The 24,500-nt window shown below is 27.4% G+C and overlaps 2 protein-coding genes across 3 annotated transcripts; both read left to right on the top strand.

Annotated features, from left to right (window-relative positions):
- The first annotated feature begins 11,481 nt into the window (after positions 1 to 11,481).
- On the top strand, positions 11,482 to 13,743 carry LOC114185043 (F-box/kelch-repeat protein At5g60570-like). 2 transcript variants are annotated; one of them, XM_028072534.1, is made up of 3 exons: positions 11,482 to 11,663; positions 11,881 to 11,963; positions 12,299 to 13,743. In XM_028072534.1, the coding sequence occupies exon 3, from the start codon at positions 12,338 to 12,340 to the stop codon at positions 13,430 to 13,432; it is 1,095 nt and encodes a 364-aa protein (XP_027928335.1). In that variant the 5' UTR covers positions 11,482 to 11,663; positions 11,881 to 11,963; positions 12,299 to 12,337; the 3' UTR covers positions 13,433 to 13,743. The 2 variants fall into 2 exon arrangements, with proteins under 2 accessions (XP_027928335.1, XP_027928334.1); XM_028072533.1 differs by having other exon boundaries at positions 11,881 to 13,743.
- Positions 13,744 to 16,433: 2,690 nt separating this feature from the next.
- On the top strand, positions 16,434 to 17,836 carry LOC114184764 (probable E3 ubiquitin-protein ligase LOG2). Its single transcript, XM_028072075.1, has 2 exons — positions 16,434 to 16,693; positions 17,187 to 17,836. The coding sequence occupies exons 1-2, from the start codon at positions 16,434 to 16,436 to the stop codon at positions 17,629 to 17,631; spliced, it is 705 nt and encodes a 234-aa protein (XP_027927876.1). The 3' UTR covers positions 17,632 to 17,836.
- The last annotated feature ends 6,664 nt before the right edge of the window (positions 17,837 to 24,500 follow it).

Here is a 24,500-nt window from a genome sequence, read left to right as displayed (position 1 = left end):
AACACTATCCAAACCTCCATTTTTCCTCACTTTCAAACCTTCCTTCACCAAATATCAACACCTCTCTACTCTATACTTTAACCTTCATAACAGTACATACACAACTATTTAGAAGGTGCAACGAATAGAAGAATTGAAAGAATGGATTAAACAAGAGCCGTTGAGAATAACTAAAAAAATAAATGTATATGATCATTGATGTTGTTGGGATAAGGTAAAAGTAGATGAATAAAAAAGAGAACGAACCACGTCAACCTGAGACTGATTGATAAGACTTCTGTCAGCCGAATCAACATTCTCTGCATTCAAATACATCATAATTTTAATTTTAGTAAATCTAATAAATTATATCTATCAAACACAATTTTAAAAGTTTATGTGAAAAGCTTCTTGTCCAAAGAACAGTAATCTGTAATGTAAGATTTGTATGTGCATATGGATAAACGTTATCATTGACCAAGACCCTGTTAAATCAACTTTGAAACATGCTGAACGTGAATTTAATGTGAAACACGAAAAGTATAATCCAGTTTTGACAAACACACATTAACTCTAAATTAAAGTTCTGGATTCTGATTGAATAATCCTCCAATCTCAGGATTTATTTGGACGACAGAAAAAGTATATGAACAATAAAATATTTTCTTATCAGTAAAAAAATGTTTAGCAATACGACAGGTGGAAGTACAATGTGTTATTACAGCAGTTACAGTTACAGTTACAGTTACAGCAGTTACAGTTTGTGTTCTTCTTGAACTGACGTGACATAATGAGTGAAGATTGGTGCAGAGGAAGAATAGTGAGTTTTCGAATTTGTTAATTGGAAAGAATAAAGTTGTTGGATGGTGGAATGATGTTGACATGAAAACGAAAGTTGAACAAAATGAAGGGGATATCAAACATGTGGTCTGTAATGTTCTGATTAGATTAGAACAACAAGTGATAAGGTTTTTTGTTTTTAAGAAGGTATTAGTAACTAAGTATTTCACGCACGCTACTACCATCTAACCTTATGGATCATTTTTCTACTACCATGCATGTCTCTCTGTCACTATAATATATGCTTTCGTTTAGCTTTCTACAAATCTAAAATAAAACCTTCTTCTGTCCAAGTATCAAACCTAGTTTATTCAAAGGGTGTTATTTAGTTGTTAGATAGAAAGAAAAGAGAAAAGGTCGTGGGTTTGATCCATCACTAATAATTTAGAAAAATAAGATTAATTTAGAAGTGAGGATTCATTTATAAAAAACTAACGACTAATATTTGTTAATAAAAATTTTATTTTATGACATGTTAAATGATATTTCTTTCGAATTGACTTTTGAGTTATTTTTAACATTTGACACCTCAACAACTTAAACTTACATGTCAATTTAAAACAACGTTGAACATATAATAAAGACTTAACGTTATTAAAAAAATGAATTATATTTATTTATTTTTAAAGTTTAAAGACTATCAATATTTTATATCGATCAAAAACATATTTAATTCATAAATAAATACTTTTTTTATGACTTACGATTAATAAAACAAATGATATTAAAGTATCTAAAAAAATTTCATATTTCCTACTAATTTTGTTTTGAATATTTTTTTGTAAAAAATACTTATAAATTTTGTTATGAAAAATAAATTGTTGCGAATTTTTTGTAAAATATTTTGTATAAAACATTTTTCGCAATAAATTTTGTAAAAAATACTTGCGAATTTTATAATTTTGTAAGAAACAATTATTCACAAAAGAATTATCTGTCAATTAAAATTCTTAGAAAAAATAGTAGAAAAGAATCTTTTTCTTGTAAATATTTTTAACAAATCACAAAAGAATTCTCATGTAATATGAGAATTTTATGAGAATTTTTAGTAGTGATACTTTTGACTTTAGGGTTTGTTTTGAATGGATGAATGAGGAAAAAAAGACAGAAGATGAAAGTGGTAGTATTTATAGTTTTTCTGGTGTTTGAATCATCTGCAAGGAAGCTTAAATGATTAAAAAGAAAAAATAAAGGTGAGACTCATATTTGTTTGCAGTCTGTTCAAAATCAGAAAAAGAAAGTGAGAGAGAATTGCTTTTTACTATAAAGGAGTAAAATATCATTATTTTTACATATTTTTATTAAAAATGTTATGTTATGTACTAATTTCTTTTCTTTTACTTTTTATAAAATCTAATAAATTAAATTAAATTTTTTCTTTCATTTAATATCTTTTCCTCATACAACCTGAAAATTCATTTCACTTTCTTTCCTAATTAAAATAGTTTATCTCTCGTACAAGGTACTTAACCACATTGTTTGGTATTTATGTTAATCACGCAATCCCTTGAGACTTTTCAATCACTTAACTTAATGCATCTAAAAGATTTTTTTTTTTAGGAACTGACTTTTTTGAAAAAATAATATGGCATCGATATAAAAATGGACAAAAATAATATGTTTTTTTTAAGTGTTTTTAGTGTTATTTAAATTTTTATCTAAGTAAAACAATACCAAAAGCACCTTGAAATTGTATCCAAGTTTAGTCCAATAATAATGACTCATAATTTTAATTCATATCCAAATTAGTGTCTTATTTTATAACATTTAATTATATCTCCCTTCTATCTTAGAGTTTTGAATTTGTATTCCATTTAAAAATAAAAAATAAAGACTCTCAACCAATAAGATGAATTAAAATATAGTAGATCGGTTCTAAACTAAATAAAAAAAATAAATTGGTAATTTGTTGATTTAATTTTAACAATTGGAGGTACTGAACAAACGATCAAAATAAACTACATGTGGTAATCTATATATAAAAAATAATAATAGATTTCTCATTCATTATTTATAAAATATCAAACACATTTACACTTTTTAAATCTTGTTTACAACTTACTGGGCATCAACCAAACAGCAAATGAATTAAATGTATTGACAACATCATCCACTGAAAATAAAATATAAAAAACATATAGTGCATTTGGAGGCTTAAAAGTGTACTGATTTAGTTAGTCATTAGAAAAATCTTTAACCACAAACTATTTTAGTAAACTCTATTCAGAATTTATTAAAATAATTTATTGTTAAAAAATAAATTTTCATTTAATTCATCCTCATAATTACTGGTAAAAACACTAACACATGCATGTGTGTCCTGCTCTTTTATTGTAGATAATTAATTTAATTTAAAATAATTGAATTTAAATAAATAATAATTTTAATTTTAAAAATAATTAAATTTAAATTAACGATTATTTAAAGAATAAAACTAAAAATATAATATTTTTTAAAATAACATTACTGAAAGAATAAATTTGTAAAAAATAATGTATCCACAAAAAAAGTAGAATCCTATAGATATTACAAAATGGAGTTATTACTTGCATTTACATAATCATTTTTATCTCATCTCTTTATTAAATATTGGATTTTCATATTTAATATGAAAAACAAATCCAACAAATTAGCATTTTTAAATGTCCTGTTTGATATAGAACTAAAATTTGGATACATAGTTTAAAACTGGAAAAGTAAAAAAGTAAAAAAGTAAAAAAAAAATAATAATAATGGTAAGATTAATTAAATTGATTAGTGTTTAGAGATAGTATTTGCAGAAAGTTAGAGATCCGACATGAGAGACAGAGTGAACATCTTTTCCTAAAAATAATTATGTCAGTTGTTGTATCGCTATCGTGGCTCAACTATGTTGCTATGTATTCCATTAATCAATAAAATCTTAACTTGTCCTTTAAAATATCAGATATTCTACATTTTTAAACTTTTATTGCACATTTATCACTTTTCTTTTTCTTTTTATTTTTTTCATTTTCACAATGAATTGTCAAAAAGCAACGAGAGCCTTTTCAAACTTTGACAAATGGTACTGTTGAAAATGTTACATCAATTACAGATAAGGTCAATTCACAATATACAATATATAAGTGGATGCAATTCTTATTTTACAAACCGGTTTTGTGGGATTAAGTTAGACTTAAAGTTCATTTCTAACATAGTATCAAAGTCATTGTTTACACAAAAATTAAAGTTTATCTTAACGATTTTTTTTTGACATTTTATTCTACCCGATATTGGACCACTAATTAGAAAGTGTGTTAGAAGTCTCACATCGACTAGAGATAAAGTTAATTCATAATATATATAAATAGGTACAAGATTTTATGATATTGAGTTAAGCTTAAAGCTCATTTCTAACATAATCCTGACTCTTTGTTTATTAGTGTATATATAATTTTATTTTATTTTTTTTCATTCACATTCTCTACTCTATTCGAATAAAGAAAACGTATTAGATTCTCTTCCACCTTCTCATGTTCCTCTTGCTTTTACCGATTCCTCCCTTCATATTTTTTCATGCTTCACAAAACTATTATATGTATCTAATCATATAAATACATTATGTGGTATATCATGAAGAAAAGTGAAAATAAAATTATGCATGTGATAACACAGAATAATATATTTCCTGTGCAGAAAAAAAAGATTATGTATACACTTTTATTTGGTTTTTAATAAAGATATAATAAAATAATGAAGGAAAAAGGAATGAAATTGAATAAATAGAAGGTTTATGGTTTTTATGTTACTTTGTGAAGGAAAATGAAATAAAAAACAGTTTTGGTGGTATAGAAAGTAGAGGGAAAAATAAAAACTGATCGTAAGTTATACAAATACTGTTAAGAAAGAACACAAATATGATCTCCATACATTAAATAATTCATTCCAACCTAATTTTCTTTTTTTAAGTTTAAGTTTGGATCTGATGAGATAAAACATTATAGTAAATAAAAATTAATTCAAATTAAGTTAAATTTTACTAGTGTCTAATTAATATTTGATAATGTTATATGAGGTATTTGAGATCCGATTAGAATTATTTATTTACAAAATTTATCACTTTTATTTTTTTTATTGTTATTAAAGATAGTCTTGTATAAAATAACTATTTTATTATTCATCTTGTTATTTATTGTATATGTAAAAAATATTCACAGATTTTCTTATATTTGGGAATATTCATGAATAACCATAAATGTTATTTTTATTTTTATAATTTAAATAAAATTATTTAAAATAAGACTTAGATAAAATAATAATAATTTTAAAGTAAAATTAAGATAAAATTTTACAATCAAATATTAATATAAATAAAATTAATCTTTTCTAAAAATAAATATGAGTTCTACTAAAATACAAATTTATAAAAATTCATATTTTTTAAAATAACTTCAAATTGATAGGTCTAAATAAAAATGTATAAATATTTAAAATTTGTTTTAAAATATTATTCAATGGTTAATATTTTTCTAACTACTAACTTTATTTTTAAGAGAATCTTAAATAAAATGCACTAAAAATTATTACCATGTAACGAATTCATAATTGAATATCATGATACTTGTATTCATCCTATTACCAATATATAATCATATATCCATACTCATTACTCATGAGTATCTATTAAAGGATTTCTATTTAATATTTGTTGTGAAATTTACTTATGATTATCCTATTCATGAGAATTAAATTTTTTGCAATTTATAATGATGACTTCAGTTACATGACATCCTCTTGAAACAAGTTTTTTTTTCTTATATATTTTATCTCGAAAAAGAAGACAAAAGAATATATCATTTTCTCTTATGTCTTTCTCACTCGAGTAGATTTTTATCGTGTAAAAAATGGTTATCTCATTCTAAAAAGAATAATGTATAGAGCAACTTTTTTTGTCTGCACGAATTTTGCTTAAATGATTTTATATTATGATATTGATATGCTTTTAAGTTGATAAATAGTATGTATATGTGTATATAAGTGAATGAAAAGGTTTAAATATATTATTTGAGATATGATGTGTTTTAGTGATTACAAATTGTAAACTAACAAGTATAATTTGATGATCACTTGTATTGGGTGTGATTGATTATATGGTGCGCATGTGATATGTGTGAAAGATTATTGAGGACATATATTAAAATGTGTGTAAGTATTAGATTCAGTAGTTGAATGAGATATTCAAACTCTAATTAAATATTAAATCAAATACACAAATGTATCGTGTGATAAAATATCATTATTCAACTAGAAGTGAAGTTACTGAAAAGTATTCATATATTTGGTTAAACTTAATTGTTATAATAATAATAATGAATATTAGTCCATCCTCTCTATTGATATTGGTATTAAAATAATACCAATTATATAATAACATAGGAATTCCTATTTTTATAGGAGAAAATCTTCTTAAATTTGGAAATCAACATTATGGTGTGTTATTTATGCAGATATCACATTTATTAATTAATCTTTCCACGACGTCGTCTAATGAAAAATGATAATGGGAAGTGCTTAATACTTTCTTATCATGTTGTGGGCCCACGTTATAAACTTATAAATAAAATTATATAAAAAAAATTAGTGTCAAGTACGTCAGTATAGAATAACAAAAAATGTCAATAGATCATGAAAAAAAAAAAAACAATTAATAGATTATATTTAATTTAGTACTCCGTAGATCCTTCTCATTAAAAACTTATAAATAAAATTACAAATTCAAAGTTGCTATTCATAAATCTTGAGTTTTTAACATATCTACTTCATAGGTGTCTTGAATGAGTTATAATTATAATTATATTGAATTATCAGTTAACATAGTTTCAATTTTTTATATACTTCGTTTCACCTTAAAAATCAATTATGTAAAATAAATCTTTTGTTTTATATTAAGATTTACGAAATTTTTTTCTAAAATAGAAACTCTCAAATATTAATTATATAATTTCAAATTTGATTTTATCTAAAATTATTTTTGTAAATTTAATTTCATCCAAAATTAAAATTTCAATTCCATCCACATCCAAACACGCATTCATCGATCATCCATACCTTGTATCTTGACTTGTTTTTTAAAAGGTATACCCCACTCAATGCTTATAATGCTTAAGTAACCCTTTCTTCCATGATTTAAATTTGAAATAAGTATCTAGATGAAAATTATAAATAATTATTATAGGAATAATTTTTAGTAATTTATGTATAAGTTTATGTAAATTAAACATGAATCTGTAGTTATATAATTTATTTTCAATATTATATATATATATATATATATATATATTATTCGTAAATAGAATAATATTTGACAGATCTACTTGAAAAAAAATGTTAAATATATTTTTGGTCCCTTAACTTTCAGTCAATTTTGGAATTAGTTCATTTTGAAATTTTGGATTAATTTAATTCTTCATCTTTCAAAATATGTGGATTTAGTCCTTTTTTAATCAGATTTTATTAAGTTTATTTGACAGTTCAAGTACGTTTCATAATAGTATTTGAATTAATATTAAAGCGAAAATGTGTCAAATTGTATAAAGAACTCAAATACAATCCTGAAATACGTACAAAACATCAAATAAACTTAGCAGAATTTGATTAAAATGACTAAATTCACATATTTTGAAAAATAAATGATTAAATTGATCTAAAGTTTCAAAATAGACTAATTTCAAAATTTACTAAAAATTAAATGACCAAAACATATTTAACAAAAAAAAATTGATTCTTTTATAAATATTCCACAAATTACAAAAGACAGACTATTTTTTTGCCTACAAATTTTCAGATTATTTCTTTTAAGCACGATTGTTTTCTCTTTTCCAAATAATCATTTACATTTTTAATAATAATAATTATTATTATTATTGAAGGCATGACATACCAACACAAAATCTGAAACATCACGCCTGCTCTCTTTAATTGGATAAGTTTGTCAAAATTTTATTAATACTTTTATTCTCATGTCTCTAAAATGGTTTAAATATTTTTATTATTAGTATTCTTAATATTTTGGTTCTACATATGACAAGTGAAATAGATTCTACAATATCTTTTATTCCTAAAACTCTCCCATGCTAATGTTGAACAATATTTCATGTCATCGAGAAAAATATTGTTCCTAACGTAATAGCTATTTAAAAATACTTGTTCGATATGTTGCTAGATTTGCCTTTTCTTCCACCATGAGATTACCCGAAAAATAAAATAATATAAAATTACATTTCTTAGGTACTATAAAATAAAAGTATTACACAAAAACTAAAATAAAAAGTAATGTATATATTACATACCTATCAATAAGATATTTAAGCATAATAGATTACATATACATCTATTTTAATACCATATTAAAAATCTAAGTGATGAGTTTAAGTCTCACATTGACAAAAATTAAGAAAGTAGAACATTATATAAGAATAATGACTCATAAACTCATTGTCTTAAGGTTTTTGGTTGAGAATGGTTTCAGTACCTTATATGGTTGGACTCATGTCTCATTGATGTTTGTTCTCCGTAGTGAAATCCCCTCCTTAGAAACCCAACACATACAAATATGAAAACAAAAATAATAATATAATATAATGTTAGAAAATTCGAAAATATAAAGTATATATGTATAAAGTGGCCTCGGGTAGGCAATTGCTATCAAAGTTTATGAAAAAACGTGGCAAGTTGGGATTCATTTCACGCAGACACAAACGTATGTTGTTTTTCCATTTTTCGAAAAGAAAATGAGGTTTGGGGAATGACTTTTTGGGTACACATTTGGGGCTTGCAAAGCAATGGAGACTCAAACTGACATAGGTATCGACTAGTCAAAACTTTGGTGCCAATTTCCAATTTCCAATCTTCAATCTTAATCTTTTTTCGCATGATGTCGCATTCCAATATTATATTAATTATCAAATAAGTGTTTTCTTTTTTTTTTAACATCAATCCCATGTGTTACACTACTTGTCGATGTTATTCATCGCTTTCTACTCCCAAAATCCAAAGTACCGTGCCAAACCAAAGTTCACTCTTTTATTTCAAAATTCAAATCATTTACGTTATTATCTTTTGCACCTGTACCTTTCTTTAACACGCCTCATCCATTGTTTCAATCATCAAAATTCTTAATATCTTGGATCCTAAGTTTATTCAACATGGTATTTAAAAATATTTTTTTTTCATATTAACAGAAATCCAAGAATTGAAGCACTTGGAACGCTGACCAAAAATTTTGATGTTATTGATGAACGACACAGCCTTTGAAAATTGAACCCAACCCATTACTTTCACCCAACAACTTCAACTGTTTGACCTCGTCAAGTTTCGCTCACTTCAAAACCCTATCGCTTCAAAACTGGTCAAAATACGTTAACCTAATTGCTATTCAATTTTTTTATTAATAAGGTTAATGTATTGAATGATGATTAGGAGTGGCTTGTATAAATAGATTGAATAGTACATTGCAATTACACTTCTTAATGTTGTGTGGATTAAAGTTGTTTCATCGGTTTTAAATTTTAATAACTATATATTTATTTTTGTTCATATATATGTTTTGACATGAATTATATAGATTGAGAGATCGAGAGATAAATCATGTTAGATTAATCCAATTATTGAAAAGATATATTGACTAAATAGTAAAGAAAAGTCTTAGTTGATGTTGAGTTTGTGAACAAAGTTGGCTTCCTTATTAGTAAAGACAAACTCATATAGCTTTAATGAAGATTAAATTATAATTATTCAAGATTAAACCAAATGTATTCTAATTAAATTAAAAATACTCTAGTCAATGGAAAGTTGAAATATTTTGATTGAGCTAAGATAAAAATCATTTCAAAATAACCATAGGTGGACTTAGTTTTTATTATGTACTATTAAAAGTTGTATTGTCAAGCTATTAAAAGAGAAAGAATAATATTAATGACAAGAATAATTTTAAAATATGAAACGAAACATATTTATTTATTATGATTAATTAAATTAACAAGTTTTCTTTGTGATTTGAATACTTTAATGTTCTAAGTAGAAACACAAAATCTTATATAACGGGTGAATTTAAGACCACTCAAACAAGTACTATTACAAACAATTTTTCATATAAAGAATTATTTTAAATTATTTTGAGTATAATAGTTATTGATACTACATTTATAATTTTTGTATTGAAATTTAATTTGATGAGTGTTGATGTTTGGATTGTTTTTTTAATTTGGAAATGATTTGGAATCATCAAACTAAATATTTTTTGTTTATTTTTAAATAAAATGTGTTTTTCTTGAATCAAAGTTGAGTTTTAAACTTGTTAAAATGACTAGTTTGGTTAAATTTAGTTTTTTAGTTTTATACATAAACTATTGTTTTTATACGTCTCACTTGAATACTGAGTTGTTGCTTAAAGAATGATTAAACCAGGACTTCAACCTTAAATGAAGAAGGTTATCACATTATTGACTAGTTGGAATTTAGATTTTCTTTGAATTTTTCTGGATTGTTTTTTAAAGTATATCGATAGACGCTAATTTTGATTTTTTTTAAAATATATTTTAAAAAATTAAGTTAGTAACATCGGTGTATTTTTAATTCTCAAAAAAAAAAAACTTAAAAAAAACTAATAAAAATTTGGAATCGTGTTGGATACTTGAATAATAGTTTTCCTTGGTCAGGTTAGGAAAAGAAAAAACCTAAGCAAATGAAAAATTGTGATTATCCTCTTTCATAGGAAACTCATCAATTTATTGTGTTTTAAGGACTTTCAGAGAGTTTTGTTTCTTGAAATTTTACAACCAAATATTTTCTAAAAAAATATATTTTATAGAAATCTAAGATTAAATTGTGTTTTAATTAATCCATCGCTCAAACGTTGATAAGACACTCAAATTAGATAAACTCTCACTCAAAATAATATTACACAATATATATGAAGATGTTGTTGTAACATTTTTTTAATAAGTCACTAGAACAAAATAGTTTTACTTAAGTGATATTTTTAAATGTTTAAATCATTATTAGTTAAAATATAAATATAAAATATGCCAATAATATAATACTATATTTTATTAATTAAAATAATTATGAATAATATACATTTATAATATAAATTCACTTATTATATGTTAACTATTTCGTAACTAAATGTTTGTTTATTTTAAAATTTTAAAATATATTTATATCTAAAATACTATATTATCTTTAATAAACACAAAATAATATTATTTGCTTTTTGTCTTATAATATATCAATAACATAAGTTTATTTATTAATTGTAGTATATAATATACATCATATATTAAGGGGATACATTAAATACAATATATACAATCAATATTATTATTACGTGTCCTTTAAACGCACCCAATGCATAATAGTTAAGGTACAGTATTAGTGACATATATTGAATATATATTAATTATATAATTTTTTTTATTATCTATACGAGCATTGTGTTAATTATATATCATATATAATTGCACTATTTATTGTTATTACTGCGAAAAAAAAAAAGGAATAAAAAATAATAATAAGAATAAAAGAAGGAGAAAGTGGAAATACAGGAAGAGGTGGGGTTAAAAAAGGAAAGAAGAAAAAATGTGTTGTGTTAGAGTTATTATATTTATTTGTTTGTTTATAAGGTATAGCTGGTAACTCGCACATAGTACCTCACTCATTCCATTCCGTGTCCAAAGTTGCAAGTTATCTAAGCCAAAGCCCACTTTCTGTTTCACTCTTTTTTTTTTTTTTCTTCTTCTTCTTCTCTTCTCTTCTCTTCTCTTTCCGGCAACACCATGCCTTCACGCCCCACACACCAATTCCTCCATTTCTGAGATCCTAAGGTACCCTTCTTCCACATTTCTATTTCCTCTCTTCCCCGTTTCACAAAATCATTCATTTTCTTTTTTTCTAAATTAATCTTTTTATTTGGATCCGAATCTGGCTCCCGCTACTTCAATTGGATCAGACCACACCCTTTTCCTCAATTTTCATTTTTTCACCATGCCCTTACCGTTTCGCACAAGCTTGCTTCATTTACTATTCTCCTGAATTTTGCAGATGCTTCTCTCTCCCTAGCTTGGAATCAGGCAGGAGAATTTGCTGGGGGGCGTTCAATTTCGAATCCTCGCGTGATTCATTCGGTATTGCCCTCGCGTTTTTCTCTCTCTGTTTTCGCCAGAGTTGTGCTTTTTTTTTCTTCGTTTCAAGAGGGGTGGTTTGTTTTTTACTGTAAGGCAATTACGGAGTAGGCGGAGTGATTAAAGATTGGTGCATGTAGATTGTGTGATGAGTTTGTTTTTTTTTTTGTGGGTAAAGCGGCGGATGAATTGAAGGGATTGTGGGGATAATAATAGTAATAATGGTTTTTGCTTCTTCTGCCTTTCATGGTTGATTTTCCATCTGCTATGGTTGTGTTGGGGTGTGCTGAGGATTCCTTGTCATGACAAAGAAATTACGTTTGGGTTGTTCTTTGCAGGCGGAGGAGGATGGAGAGAAAGTGAGTAACTTTTTGGAAATGGATAGGGGGGAAGGAGTGAATGATGGTTTTTCTGGACCTGGACCAAATGATTCGCTTCTCCCTGGTCTAATTGATGATGTTGCCTTGAATTGTCTTGCCTGGGTTAGTGGATCCGATTACACCTCACTATCGTGTATTAATAAAAGGTTCAATAAATTGATCAATAGTGGGTATCTATATGGGTTGAGGAAACAATTGAAGGCTGTGGAACATTTGGTGTATATGGTTTGTGATCCGAGAGGGTGGGTGGCATTTGACCCCAAAGTAAACAAGTGGATGTCATTACCTAAGATACCTTGTGATGAGTGCTTTAACCATGCGGACAAGGAGTCCTTGGCCGTGGGCTGCGAACTGTTAGTCTTTGGTCGGGAAATGATGGAGTTTGCCATTTGGAAGTATAGCATGGTTTGCCGTGGCTGGGTGAAGTGCCAGGGGATGAACCAACCTCGGTGTTTGTTTGGATCTAGTAGTCTTGGTTCAATTGCTATTATTGCTGGAGGAAGTGATAAGTATGGAAATGTTCTAAAATCAGCTGAGTTGTATGACTCTTCATCAGGTATGTGGGAACTTCTACCGAGCATGCACACTCCACGTAGATTGTGTTCTGGTTTTTTTATGGATGGCAAATTCTACGTGATTGGTGGAATGTCGAGTATAACCGTTTCATTAACTTGTGGAGAGGAATATGACCTTAAGACAAGGAATTGGCGGAAAATAGAGGGTATGTATCCATATGTTAACGAGGGTGTTCAGGCACCGCCACTTGTGGCAGTTGTGGATAATCAGTTATACGCAGTTGAGCATGTAACTAACATGGTGAAGAAATATGACAAGGAAAAGAACACATGGAATGAGTTGGGGAGGCTTCCGGTCCGGGCAGATTCATCTAATGGTTGGGGGTTAGCTTTCAAGGCCTGTGGAGAGCAACTTTTGGTTGTGGGTGGACAAAGGGGTCCAGAAGGTGAAGCAATTGTGCTGAGTTCATGGTGTCCTAAGTCAGGGGTCAGGAATGGCACCATAGATTGGCAGGTACTTGGTGTGAAGGAAAACGTCGGGGTTTTCGTGTATAATTGTGCTGTTATGGGTTGTTGAGATAATTTTAGATTGACTCAACAGAGGATGCTGGTATCCACAATCTGACTTAGCCTTGAAGGGTGCCTCCATGTTCAATCACCTCATTTACTGAGTTAATTGTTGCAGGGATAGCTTTCCAAATTTGGTTTCTTTCTTTTAACACGGTTTATTTGGATGTATTTCTCACATTCCTGGTCCATAATTCTAAATTGCTTTTCAGATTACTGAGTAGGCTTACATAGATATGTTCTGTTATCTTTTTTAGCCAAATATGTAAACCAATAAATGAAAGATTTTCATTGTTTAATGTTCATTGCTTGTTGCTTCAATCATGTTGTATATATATATAGTATGTTTGTCACAATCCGTGCCCGTCGTTGATGACTAGAGAAATCTAGTGTGTTGTAGGGGAAATTTGTTTTGTCTGACCAGAGTTTTATGAGTTTAGTTTCTCTGGGACTGTAGGCTGTAGCCAAGGTGTTCAGAAAAGGTGAAATGAGAGAGACCGCTGCTAGTATTTTTCTCACCATTTGGCTCAAAATTTGAATGTTGCATTTGAAGCATAGGTGAAAACAAGGTTACCAGCTATTTTGATATCATTTTCTTGGTGCTACCTTTTTGTGTAACATGAAAACGAGGTCCCCTCATGTCTATAATCTGTTCCTGCTCCTTGTTTATCCCTCCAGCTGTACTTCCTGAATTAAGGTCTAGTTTTCTTCTTCCCATTTATGTGGTATGAACTTAATCAACAATGTGACGTTAAAATGATTTGTCTTCTCAAGCCTTGCAAGATTAATTGGGACCATGCTTCATTACTCTATTTCATCCCTTTGTCCACAGCGTCATTATTTAATGCTTCACAGTCCTTAGTACATCGTGTACACTCTTCATCATCAATTTGATGTTGAGATATGAATGAATACATGGTTTGACCTCTTTCCCCGCCAACCAACTACGTGATTATGTGAATTATCATCAAACACTTTATTTATTGATTAATCATAGTTGCACATGCATATTACACGCTCATTTTAAATTTTGTCATACTTTTCTTTTACTGTAATGAGATGTTCTGGAAGTGTAACTCTCATTCTTTATCTTTATTTTCATTCACACTGTAAGAGAGCAGTGAGTTAGAGAATGGGATTCATTTTAGTTATTATTATTATTTGAGAATGGAATCTGCTCACTTTTACTGTAAAGAACTAAAATTTCCCTCCACTCAAAGTTTGTGAATAAATTGCTCACTGTTTCAAGTAAGTGATTTGGAATCCTGTTCTATAAAATGACGATGCAACTTAGTCCATATATCATAATCCAATTCCTTTTATTTTAACGGGACATGTATTAAAGAGATTACCTGTTTTGGTTTTGTTAGATTTAACTGTTATTTTGCTTATTTGATTCTATTTTAGGTTTTAAAAAAATGCAAATTAAGGATTGTAATGAATCAAGAAGTTTTTGTATGCCAAGCTTTAAATAAACTAGCAAATCCAATAGACAAAGTTAAAAAAAGAATTGAGCCAAGAACCACATTAGGAATCTTTAGATGAAATTGGATAAATATTAGGTCAAACACTTAAATGCAGTTCTTTAATGTTCAGATTATCAAAATAAGAAATCATTCATGTTCTAGTCAAGATAACAAATCAGAATGTTATTGTCCTTATTTATATGTTCACGTCTCGATCTCTCTTTTAATATTCTTATTGTTTCTTCCTTCTAAATTCATATTAATTAGAATGGAACCTCCTTCATAGACCAAATTCTTAATTTTTAATAAATCGTTTATTTTTTTCAATTGTTGAAATTCGTTTTTTAAATGATTTAATTACTCTCGATTTGATATCAGAATTTTGTTATGATTATTTTAAAATATATGATCTCCAACTTGATTGAAAATACCTATCGAAATGGTGTATCTCCATAATTACTTGAATACAATTTTTTCTTTTTTGTATTTGATGTGATTTTATGTGTGAACTTGTTTCCAAACACACTTTATTAATCATGTGAGAATTAAAAATTAGTGCATGTTTGAATCAACGTTTCAACTTCCATGTGTCAGATTTGGAGTCACTTGAAACAACTAAGTGCATGATCTATGTTATTGAATGTGAATTGTTAGAAAATATGTATTGGAAACATTTATCTAAACACTCAAATCAATGTTTTTTCTTCTATAATATTATTGTTTCTTTTTAATTTCAATTACTATTCTCTCGAATAAATTAAGACAAAATCCTTCAGCTGTTGATTTTTTTTTATAACTGTCTTAATGAATTGAGATCCACTCGTTAATTCTTAATAACATTATTGTTTATCAAGTTCTTGCACTTGTCTATCCAGTGAAGTAGTGAATAAATAACTATTATTTTTCGTGCAACAATAGTGATACAACAATTTTGCATATTGGAAGGGAATGAGATTCTCTCCCTCTTCTTTTTTCTGTTTTTTTTTTTATTACTTCCTCCACAATCCTCCTTTTGCTTATGGACTATTTTGTAATAACTGGGGTTGGCCCAAAAATAAAAAGCCCAATTCTTTGGAATAAAAACTATTATGGAGAATGACGTAATATATAGCTCCACCATCCATGGTAAATAAATACTACTTAAAAGAACACGTCAACTTCCAACGTTAACTATTTATTCGCTAATTCATTGGAATTTCTCAAGTACGAGATAAGAGAATAAAAATTATATAATAAGTGATTAAATGAGTAATTATAAATATGATTACTCTTTATAATGAAAAATGATTGATAGACACAACACAAAAAGGTGTATTTTATAGGTTATATATACTGTGCGTGATAAAAAAAATAAAAAAATAAAAAACATGTGCGTAACATATTTTTCCTTTTGTAATTTCTCGCTCTTCCTCTTCTTTAGTTATGTTCCCTTACCAACGCGTGACACAGTTGTATAGTAGCACTATAATTTGGCCACGAATTTCGATAGTTCAAAGCACGAAGAAGAAGAAGAAGAAGAGAGGTGGTAACAGAGAACCAACCAAAATGGGGAATATCGGAAGCCGGAGAATGAGGCGGCGCCACCAACAAGGGAAAGACGAAAACAACTACGTTGAAACTCGCCGTCATTATCGCCACCCTGGATCCTCTCCACCACCACCACCTTACGTTTACCGCGCCAAAACTGTCACCGTCAAGAATGATGCCATTAATATTCGGAAGGAGAGTCTTTGCGTGGAACCTGATGTGACCAACCCTCACCGTTTTTTTCTCACTTTCATCCTTGATGCCACCGCTCCTGGATGGTACGTAATGCCTCCCCCCACTTCATTCCTTCAACCCAATTTCTCTTTTTTTACTTACCCTACATTCAAATCTTGTGCTGCAAAATCTTCCATGTTTTCATCTTTCTTTCCATGCCACGTCAGGTAATGAATGAATCTGAAGTCTCATGTGTTGTTGTTGTTAGTCTTTTCAGATTTACGTCCATGATTGCATCCAAATTAATATATCTTGGTTAAAGAATTCGACGTTCTGATACATTTTCATCATTTTTGTGCGTATCTGGTATGATCCATAATCAAGATATGATTTCAAGATCAATCATTTTCAGGAAAAAAAAAATGATAAATTTGAGTACCATGTAAAGAAAAAGAACCAAAAACACACTTTTAAGGTTGTGGTATGGATTGAAAGATGTTAATAGATATCAGTCTTGATTATTTTTGCACGAATGTTCTTGATGAGATAGGTGTTGTTTGATGTGTGTGTTTGTTTTGTTTACGTGTGATGAAACAGCATTACCCTGATGTTTTATGCGAAGGAAGCTTCAGATGGTAAGCTGATAGCATCAAAGACGAGATGGGTTAGACAGATTTCAATGTTTTTTTGGGAAGGTCTTAATCAGAATTTTAGACAGGCTTTTGGAGCTGGCACTGAGATCTCGACGTTAGAAGAAGAGGGAGTAACCGAAAACGGTGATGAAGATGAAGAGGTTTATCCTCTTGTGCTGAAGGCCGAGACTCAACCTCCTCTGAACAGTAACGAAAATGATAGAAACCGATCTTTTCAAACTACTTTCGCTAGGTTTGAGAAGAAAGAGATGGGTGAGTACAAGATCCATGTAATGAAACAGGTTATGTGGGACAACAGTGCCAAGTATGAACTGTTGGAGATATATGGCATGGGTGGTGATCAACATAAATCAGGTGGAAAATGTGTAGTTTCTTTGTCGAAACCATGACAAATAGCTGTGTCTGCAGACACATGGTAATTCCTATTTATTCATTATCCTCTTATCTTCTTCTACTTAGTTTTAGTTTGGTGATTAATTTATTGATGTTTCAGTTGGTAGTATAGACCCATTAGTAAGGTTAGTTTAGGAAGAAGAGGAATTTGAAATATGTGGAGCAGTGTATTGGTTCCTCGGAGCTTTCTCCCTAGTTTCATTCAATAAGAACCAGTTTTTGTTTATTTTTCACTGTTCTGATACAAGTTCTATCAATATGTTTCTGCACCTGTCATGGTATAAATTGTACTTGGTTTAACTATTCAACATCATTTTGTATTCACCTTTGATTGTTTACAATACTATCCATAATCAATTAAGGAAAATGATTTTCTGACAAATTTCTTTTTAAACTTTAGTGTTATTTTTTAATTGATTTCTATTTTTCTATTTTTTTATTTTCAATATTCTAAAATTATTTAAAAAAAGGTTATCAAAATTTAGTAATCAAAATATCATTGTCCAACATGATTTGTTAAACCAAAATCTACACTTTCAATAACTTTTATTAGGTTCTTGTCATCTAATAGAATAAGAAAATGAATACTATCATCATTCATACAAACAAATGAGGAGTATATATAGACGTATTTGAATGACATAATATAGTTTATGGATCCTTTTGCATTTACTTGAGAACTTTTTATTCTTACAGCAAAAAGAATCATGTTCCTTTCTGTTGTGGATGTTTTAGAATAATTTTAATCGACGTGCACATATTTTTATGTTAGTATTATGGAGTTTACATAAAATGGTCACTTTAGTTTGAAATAAATTCAAACATTAAATCACCTATTTAGTTTGAAATATTGATCAATCATATCTATCTATCTATCATTCATCCACTAAACAATTCAAAACTTAAATTTGATAAACAAACTTAATTGAAAAAGGAAATACAATTAAAAGAAAGTGTATATTTGCAATGTATTTTGAAATGTTGTGAGTCTTTGCTTTTAAAGATTTTCAAAAATTTCCTAGTAAACCACGTTTTTTTTGTTGTATTAGTGACATGTCCATTTTAATTCAGAATAAGTGGTTTCTATCGTTTCTTTATTTTGATCCTAAAACCACCAAGATAGTTGTCCTGTATAAATTATAGATATGAAAGATAAAGTCAAACTTTTGAATACAATTTACTTTGACTCTTATTAATTGCCATTACAAAATAAATAATATTAAAAATTGTTTTTTTTCAAATATAAAAAATCATAAATCAGAAAGAAATAAATATATTATTAAAATAAATATCTTTTCACGATTTTATTTTTATTATGACAATAGCAAAAATCATAGTTTTAACAAAAAAACTTTTGCTTGAAGTCATGCAACTTCAAATATATAATTTTGGCTTAAATATATATTGGGTCCCTATTTTTATTGTTTTTATTCAATTTGGTCTCTGTTTTCGTTTTGTGTTCAATTAGGTCCTCAATTTCGTCAAATTATGGTCAATTTGGTCCTTTTGACTAACGGTGTGTAAATAGTTAACGTTTTTGAACAGTATATGCCACAATCAGCTCCTGGTTTTTTTAATTTTTTTAATTTTTTTTTAATTTTTTTTAATCTTTTTAATTTCAAAAAAATTGTCCACGTGTAAGTCACAATTGTGTCACGTGTCACTGCTAATGTCACATGTCAATTTATGGTTGTATTATTTATTTTTGTTCAATTTAGTGTCAATATTCGTTATTTTTGTTCAATTCAATTCCTATATTCGTTATTTTTGTATAATTTAGTCCCAAATTATGTTAAAATAGAACCATTTAATTTTTAAAATTGACATTATTATTAGTTATTTTTTAAATTCAATTATAAATTATAATATTTAATTATAAATTGAATATAATTCTTAGATTCATTTATTAAATAGAATATAACTGTTTAAATATTATTAAAATATAATTATTAAAATTTTAAAAATATATATTAACATTTGTAAAATTCACATTTAAATTTAAAATATTTAATATTTTTATTGCACTTTAGATATTAAAATCTAAAAGATTTTATATTTAAATGTTAATTTTACAAATATTAGTTTATTTTTCTAAAATATTTTGAATATTTAAAATATTTTATATATAAATTTTAAAAGTATTTTAGAATATAAATATTAGAAAGAAAAAAAATTAATAATTATAATCTTATAATATTTTAAATAATTATATTTTATTTAGCAATTAAATATAAGAATTTATTCAATTTATTCAATTTATAATTAAATTTAATAATTTATAATTGAATTTAAAAAATAATAAATTCAAATGTCAATTTTAGAAAAACTATTAATATAATTTGTATAAAAGATATTAAATTTAATGTCAATTTGAAAGGGACAAAATTGATTTATGTTAACAAAAATTGGGACTAAATTGAATAAAAATAACGAATATAGGAAATAAATTGAACGAAAAAAATAATACTACCACATGCTGACATGTGGCACTAACATTAACACGTAGCACAATTGTGACTTGACACGTGGACAATTTTTTTGAAATAAAATTTTTTAAAAAAAATTACAAAAAAAAATCAGAAAAAACAGGAGCTGACACGTGGATATAATGTTCAAAAACGTTAACTATTTAAACACCGTTAGTGAAAATGACCAAATTGACCATAATTTAACGAAAATGAGGACCTAATTAAATACAAAACAAAAATAGAAACCAAATTGAATAAAAACAACAAAAATAGGAACCAAATATATATATTTAAGCCTATAATTTAAAATTGTGAATCTATCAAAAGATTCCATGATAAGAATATGACTTTCAATTTTCAAATTATATAATTGAAACAATATTTTGTATTATATAATCTGAATTTGAAAATTCAGATATTCAGATTATATAGTCTAAAATATGTTCTGAATAATAATTTAAAATTATCTAATATGAATATGTCAATAGAACTTTCTTAAATGCTGGGTCTCTACTACGGTCATGATTTGGTCATCCTACCGGTAGTCATTCTATCGTGTTGGTGCCACAGCAAAATCAACAACTTTAAAAAAAAGAAAAACTTTTTATTTCTAATTTTTATATATTTCTTTTTACTATGTAATTTTTTTGTTTTAAGTAGATAATACTTTTATACACATAAAAATAAATGTTTGAATTTTTTAATTAAATTTTTATTCATGTTATAATAATTAAATTATTTGTTTAATTGTTAAAAGAGAATGTGTACACAAAAAATCATAAAAAAGTGCAAAATTGGTAAAATTTTAGTATGAATTATTTCGAAATGATACGTATATCGGGTGTCATCTGAATACGTATTCATTATGGAAATGAAGTATGTGATAACTAAACGAGTTGACTATATGTATATCGTGTCATTATTCAAAGTTATATAGCATCGTATTATATTTATTAATCGTACAAAGTATATTGAAATTTTTAGCACAAAATATGTTGAAATTTTATCTTTTTTAGACGTTATCTTTTATTAATTAATTAATGTTTTTTCTATTTTACTCGTATGTTAAATAAGTAGGTTGACTTTCTTATGACGTTTTCATTCTTTCGGTAAAATAACACGACTTTTACAAAAAAAAAAATCTTGTATTTAAAAAACGTTTGAACCAAATACTTAAACTGTATATTATCATTTATCTGTGTTTTGGATTTTTTTTGTTTCTTTTTAAGAAATGAATCGACTTTCTGTGGAAAGAAAAAATTTTACACAAACACATACACACACACACACACACACACATATATATATATATATATATATATATATATATATATATATATATATATATTAATATTTTTTCTATAAAATACTTATTAGCAAAGGAAAAAAATGTAACTTAAGAAAAGACTCTATTAAATGTTGGTAGTCAGGTGTTTATATTTTGATAAAAATTATTTATTGACAAAACTAAAGGATGATTTACATCCAATGTCATGGAGAAAAACTATAATTTATAAATCCTTTTGGAATTATATTTTTAAATTTTAAAATTAAATGTTTTCTTCCTAAAAGACTAGTGTACGCACTTAAAATCATGTTAAGAGCGAAAAATATTATATATATACAAAGGCTTCCAAACATTTTTGGTCTTCAAAGATTGAATACATTAGACACCAATGATTGTGGAGAAGTATCCTCCTCTTCATGTCTTGTTTCTCTCTTACCTAAATTTCTTTAACCACCAACATCATCAATAATCAAATTATTGCAGTTTTTCTAATCAGACATTCTATGTTCCTTAATTTCTTAATCTTTGTACCACCATATTGGTTTCATCTATCTTCATCATCATCATCACGGTGTTATCTGAATGGGTTAAATGTGTTTGATTGTTACACAAAATAAACATGTTGCAAAGAGTCACAACCAATGCATATTCATGGTGAAGACAAAACAATCCAAATAGCTGGAACAAAGTCTCCAAGGTATGTATCTATGTCAGAATTATATAGCTTCACGGTTTTCTCTCTTGCTTTTCAATTATCTATCATTCAACTATTTATAGCCAAATTTATCTTGACTTCACAAACTTAATCATTTAGAAACGATGTAAATTTCTTGATTTGTTCTAAGATGATGCATTTGCTTCCACTTTCAAACACTTACCCCTTTCTATATGTTCACCAAATTCTGAGAAGCTTAGAAAAACGAAGCAAAATGATTGTAATGTCAAACAAAAGATAACACCACTACAATGGCCTAATTCATGTATACATTGATGGCATGAAAAACAAGTAGAAATATACAAACCATAATCACATAATTCTCGCAACTCCAACCCAAATTTCTTATAGCATTACTTTATAAAATAATAAACTTGGGTTGGAAAAATAACTCTACCAATATGAATACAAAAGTTCAACAGATATGGAGGATGTGGTGGCTGAAACCCTCAAACCCATTCACAAGGAGAATCATTTTCTCAAAGGAGATTAAGAAAAACTAACAAACATACCTATTTAATGTTTTATTCTACAAATGCTCAGAATCATTTTCTCAAAGGAGATTAAGAAAAACTAACAAACATACCTATTTAATGTTTTATTCTACAAATGCTCATCGTGTCCGAACAAATTTTTCCATGTATGGAATAATACATACTTCTTTACATATTAAAAAATAGTGGTTATGGGTGAACAAACAATTTCAAAACATTTCAAACAAGCCACAAATACATCAAAATATAAATAATCCATTACGATTCCCCTTGTTTTCATAGCAACGTTCCAAGTTTGCAAAAAATCTACTAACATTTTACATTTTTTTTAATAGTCTTCTGGAGCTAACCCTAAAGGTTGATACTTCACTAAAGGCAATGTTAATTGCATCTATTAAAGTAAGATATTTGTCATTGATAATGACTTGAGGGAACATGTCCAATCTTATAAATAATTCTCTAAGTCCTTCAAAAGTTCAAATAAAGTTGTTTTCACATTAGTGACTTGTTAATCATACAAACATAGAAGAGAAGGTCAATCCTATAAACGTCATACCTACTATCTCAAACAATGACAACTTATATTTATTGGTTTTGTAAGTATTTTACATCAACAATACAATGTTAAATGTATTTAGAAATTTAATTGAAACGGGTGTGACAAAAAAAATTCTATGACAACCTACGAAGACTCGTTATACCTACTCTAAGGAATATCATTGGCAAGCTGTAACTATATTATTAACTCTAATATTTCAGCTATGGATCTTCTCTATATCTCTTATATGTATATCTAACATTGTAGACGTGTTTTATTGTTGTGACATTCCTTATATCATTTTCTTTCAAAGTTACTAATATGTTTGTCGACTTCACTAGACTTTTAGTCAAGTCAACAAACATGAAATACTCATTCAGTTTTAATCTTCCAACATAGGGGTGATTAACTAATGTATCAACCAATTTGTGATTTTGACTCTCACATATTACCTTCAATACCCAATATTATTCAATATTACAAATATGTTTACCTTGCAATTTAAAAAGCAACCACATTTTCTTGTACTAGTCACCTTTAAATCATGTTTGCATTTTTTATACTTCCCACTTTTTTCACAACCTAACAAAATATGTGTTTTTCGACCTATTGTCCATTTGCTTCGTATGACCTCAATATGAGAACTACAAATTCAAGACCAAAGGCCACCCTACACATCCATTGAAGTAAGTCATCTCGCATATACCTGTACAAATATATTACAACATAGTTACGTGACTCGTCAAATATAAACAGATGAAATTGTATTTACCTCATTTGTTGTTGTAAAAGGACCAATGCAATCTTCTCTAATACATTCATCTAAAGATGTCACAAACTCTATTATATCTTATTCTACCATGATTGAACAACTTTTCTACTTCATTGGATTTCTACTCTACAATTAGGATTTCATATTTAGATTCAACAATCACCACTAAATTCTCGTCTCTATAATGATTACAAAACAACTTAATACCTTAGTACTGCATTTACACAAAAATTAAAATTAAAATCACAAAACTCATGGATTGTATATTCTATAATAAAAAAATTAATTTTATAACTCGGTATCAAAAGATTTTTGAATTGCACAATTCAAACAAAAAATAAAAAAAAGTGCAAAAAAAAAGAAAACACTCATAAAACACACAATGCAACAAAACTATCTACCACCACTAAGCTCCACAATCTCTCCAATGGTCAAAACGCAATAAAATCACTCCAACACTTACTAATACCAAAATTAATTTTCAGAAGGATAATTTTGGTATTTTTGGTAAGTAAGGGGGTTGGAGGTGGAAAGCATTTAGGTACATGAAAAATATGCCCATAGACTACTCCACCGTTAGTTTCCCGTTC

Source organism: Vigna unguiculata, chromosome 5 (genome assembly GCF_004118075.2).
Source record: "Vigna unguiculata cultivar IT97K-499-35 chromosome 5, ASM411807v1, whole genome shotgun sequence".
Lineage (NCBI taxonomy): Eukaryota > Viridiplantae > Streptophyta > Magnoliopsida > Fabales > Fabaceae > Vigna > Vigna unguiculata.
Note: the sequence above shows the minus strand (reverse complement) of the source record. Positions and strands in the feature narration are given on the sequence as shown.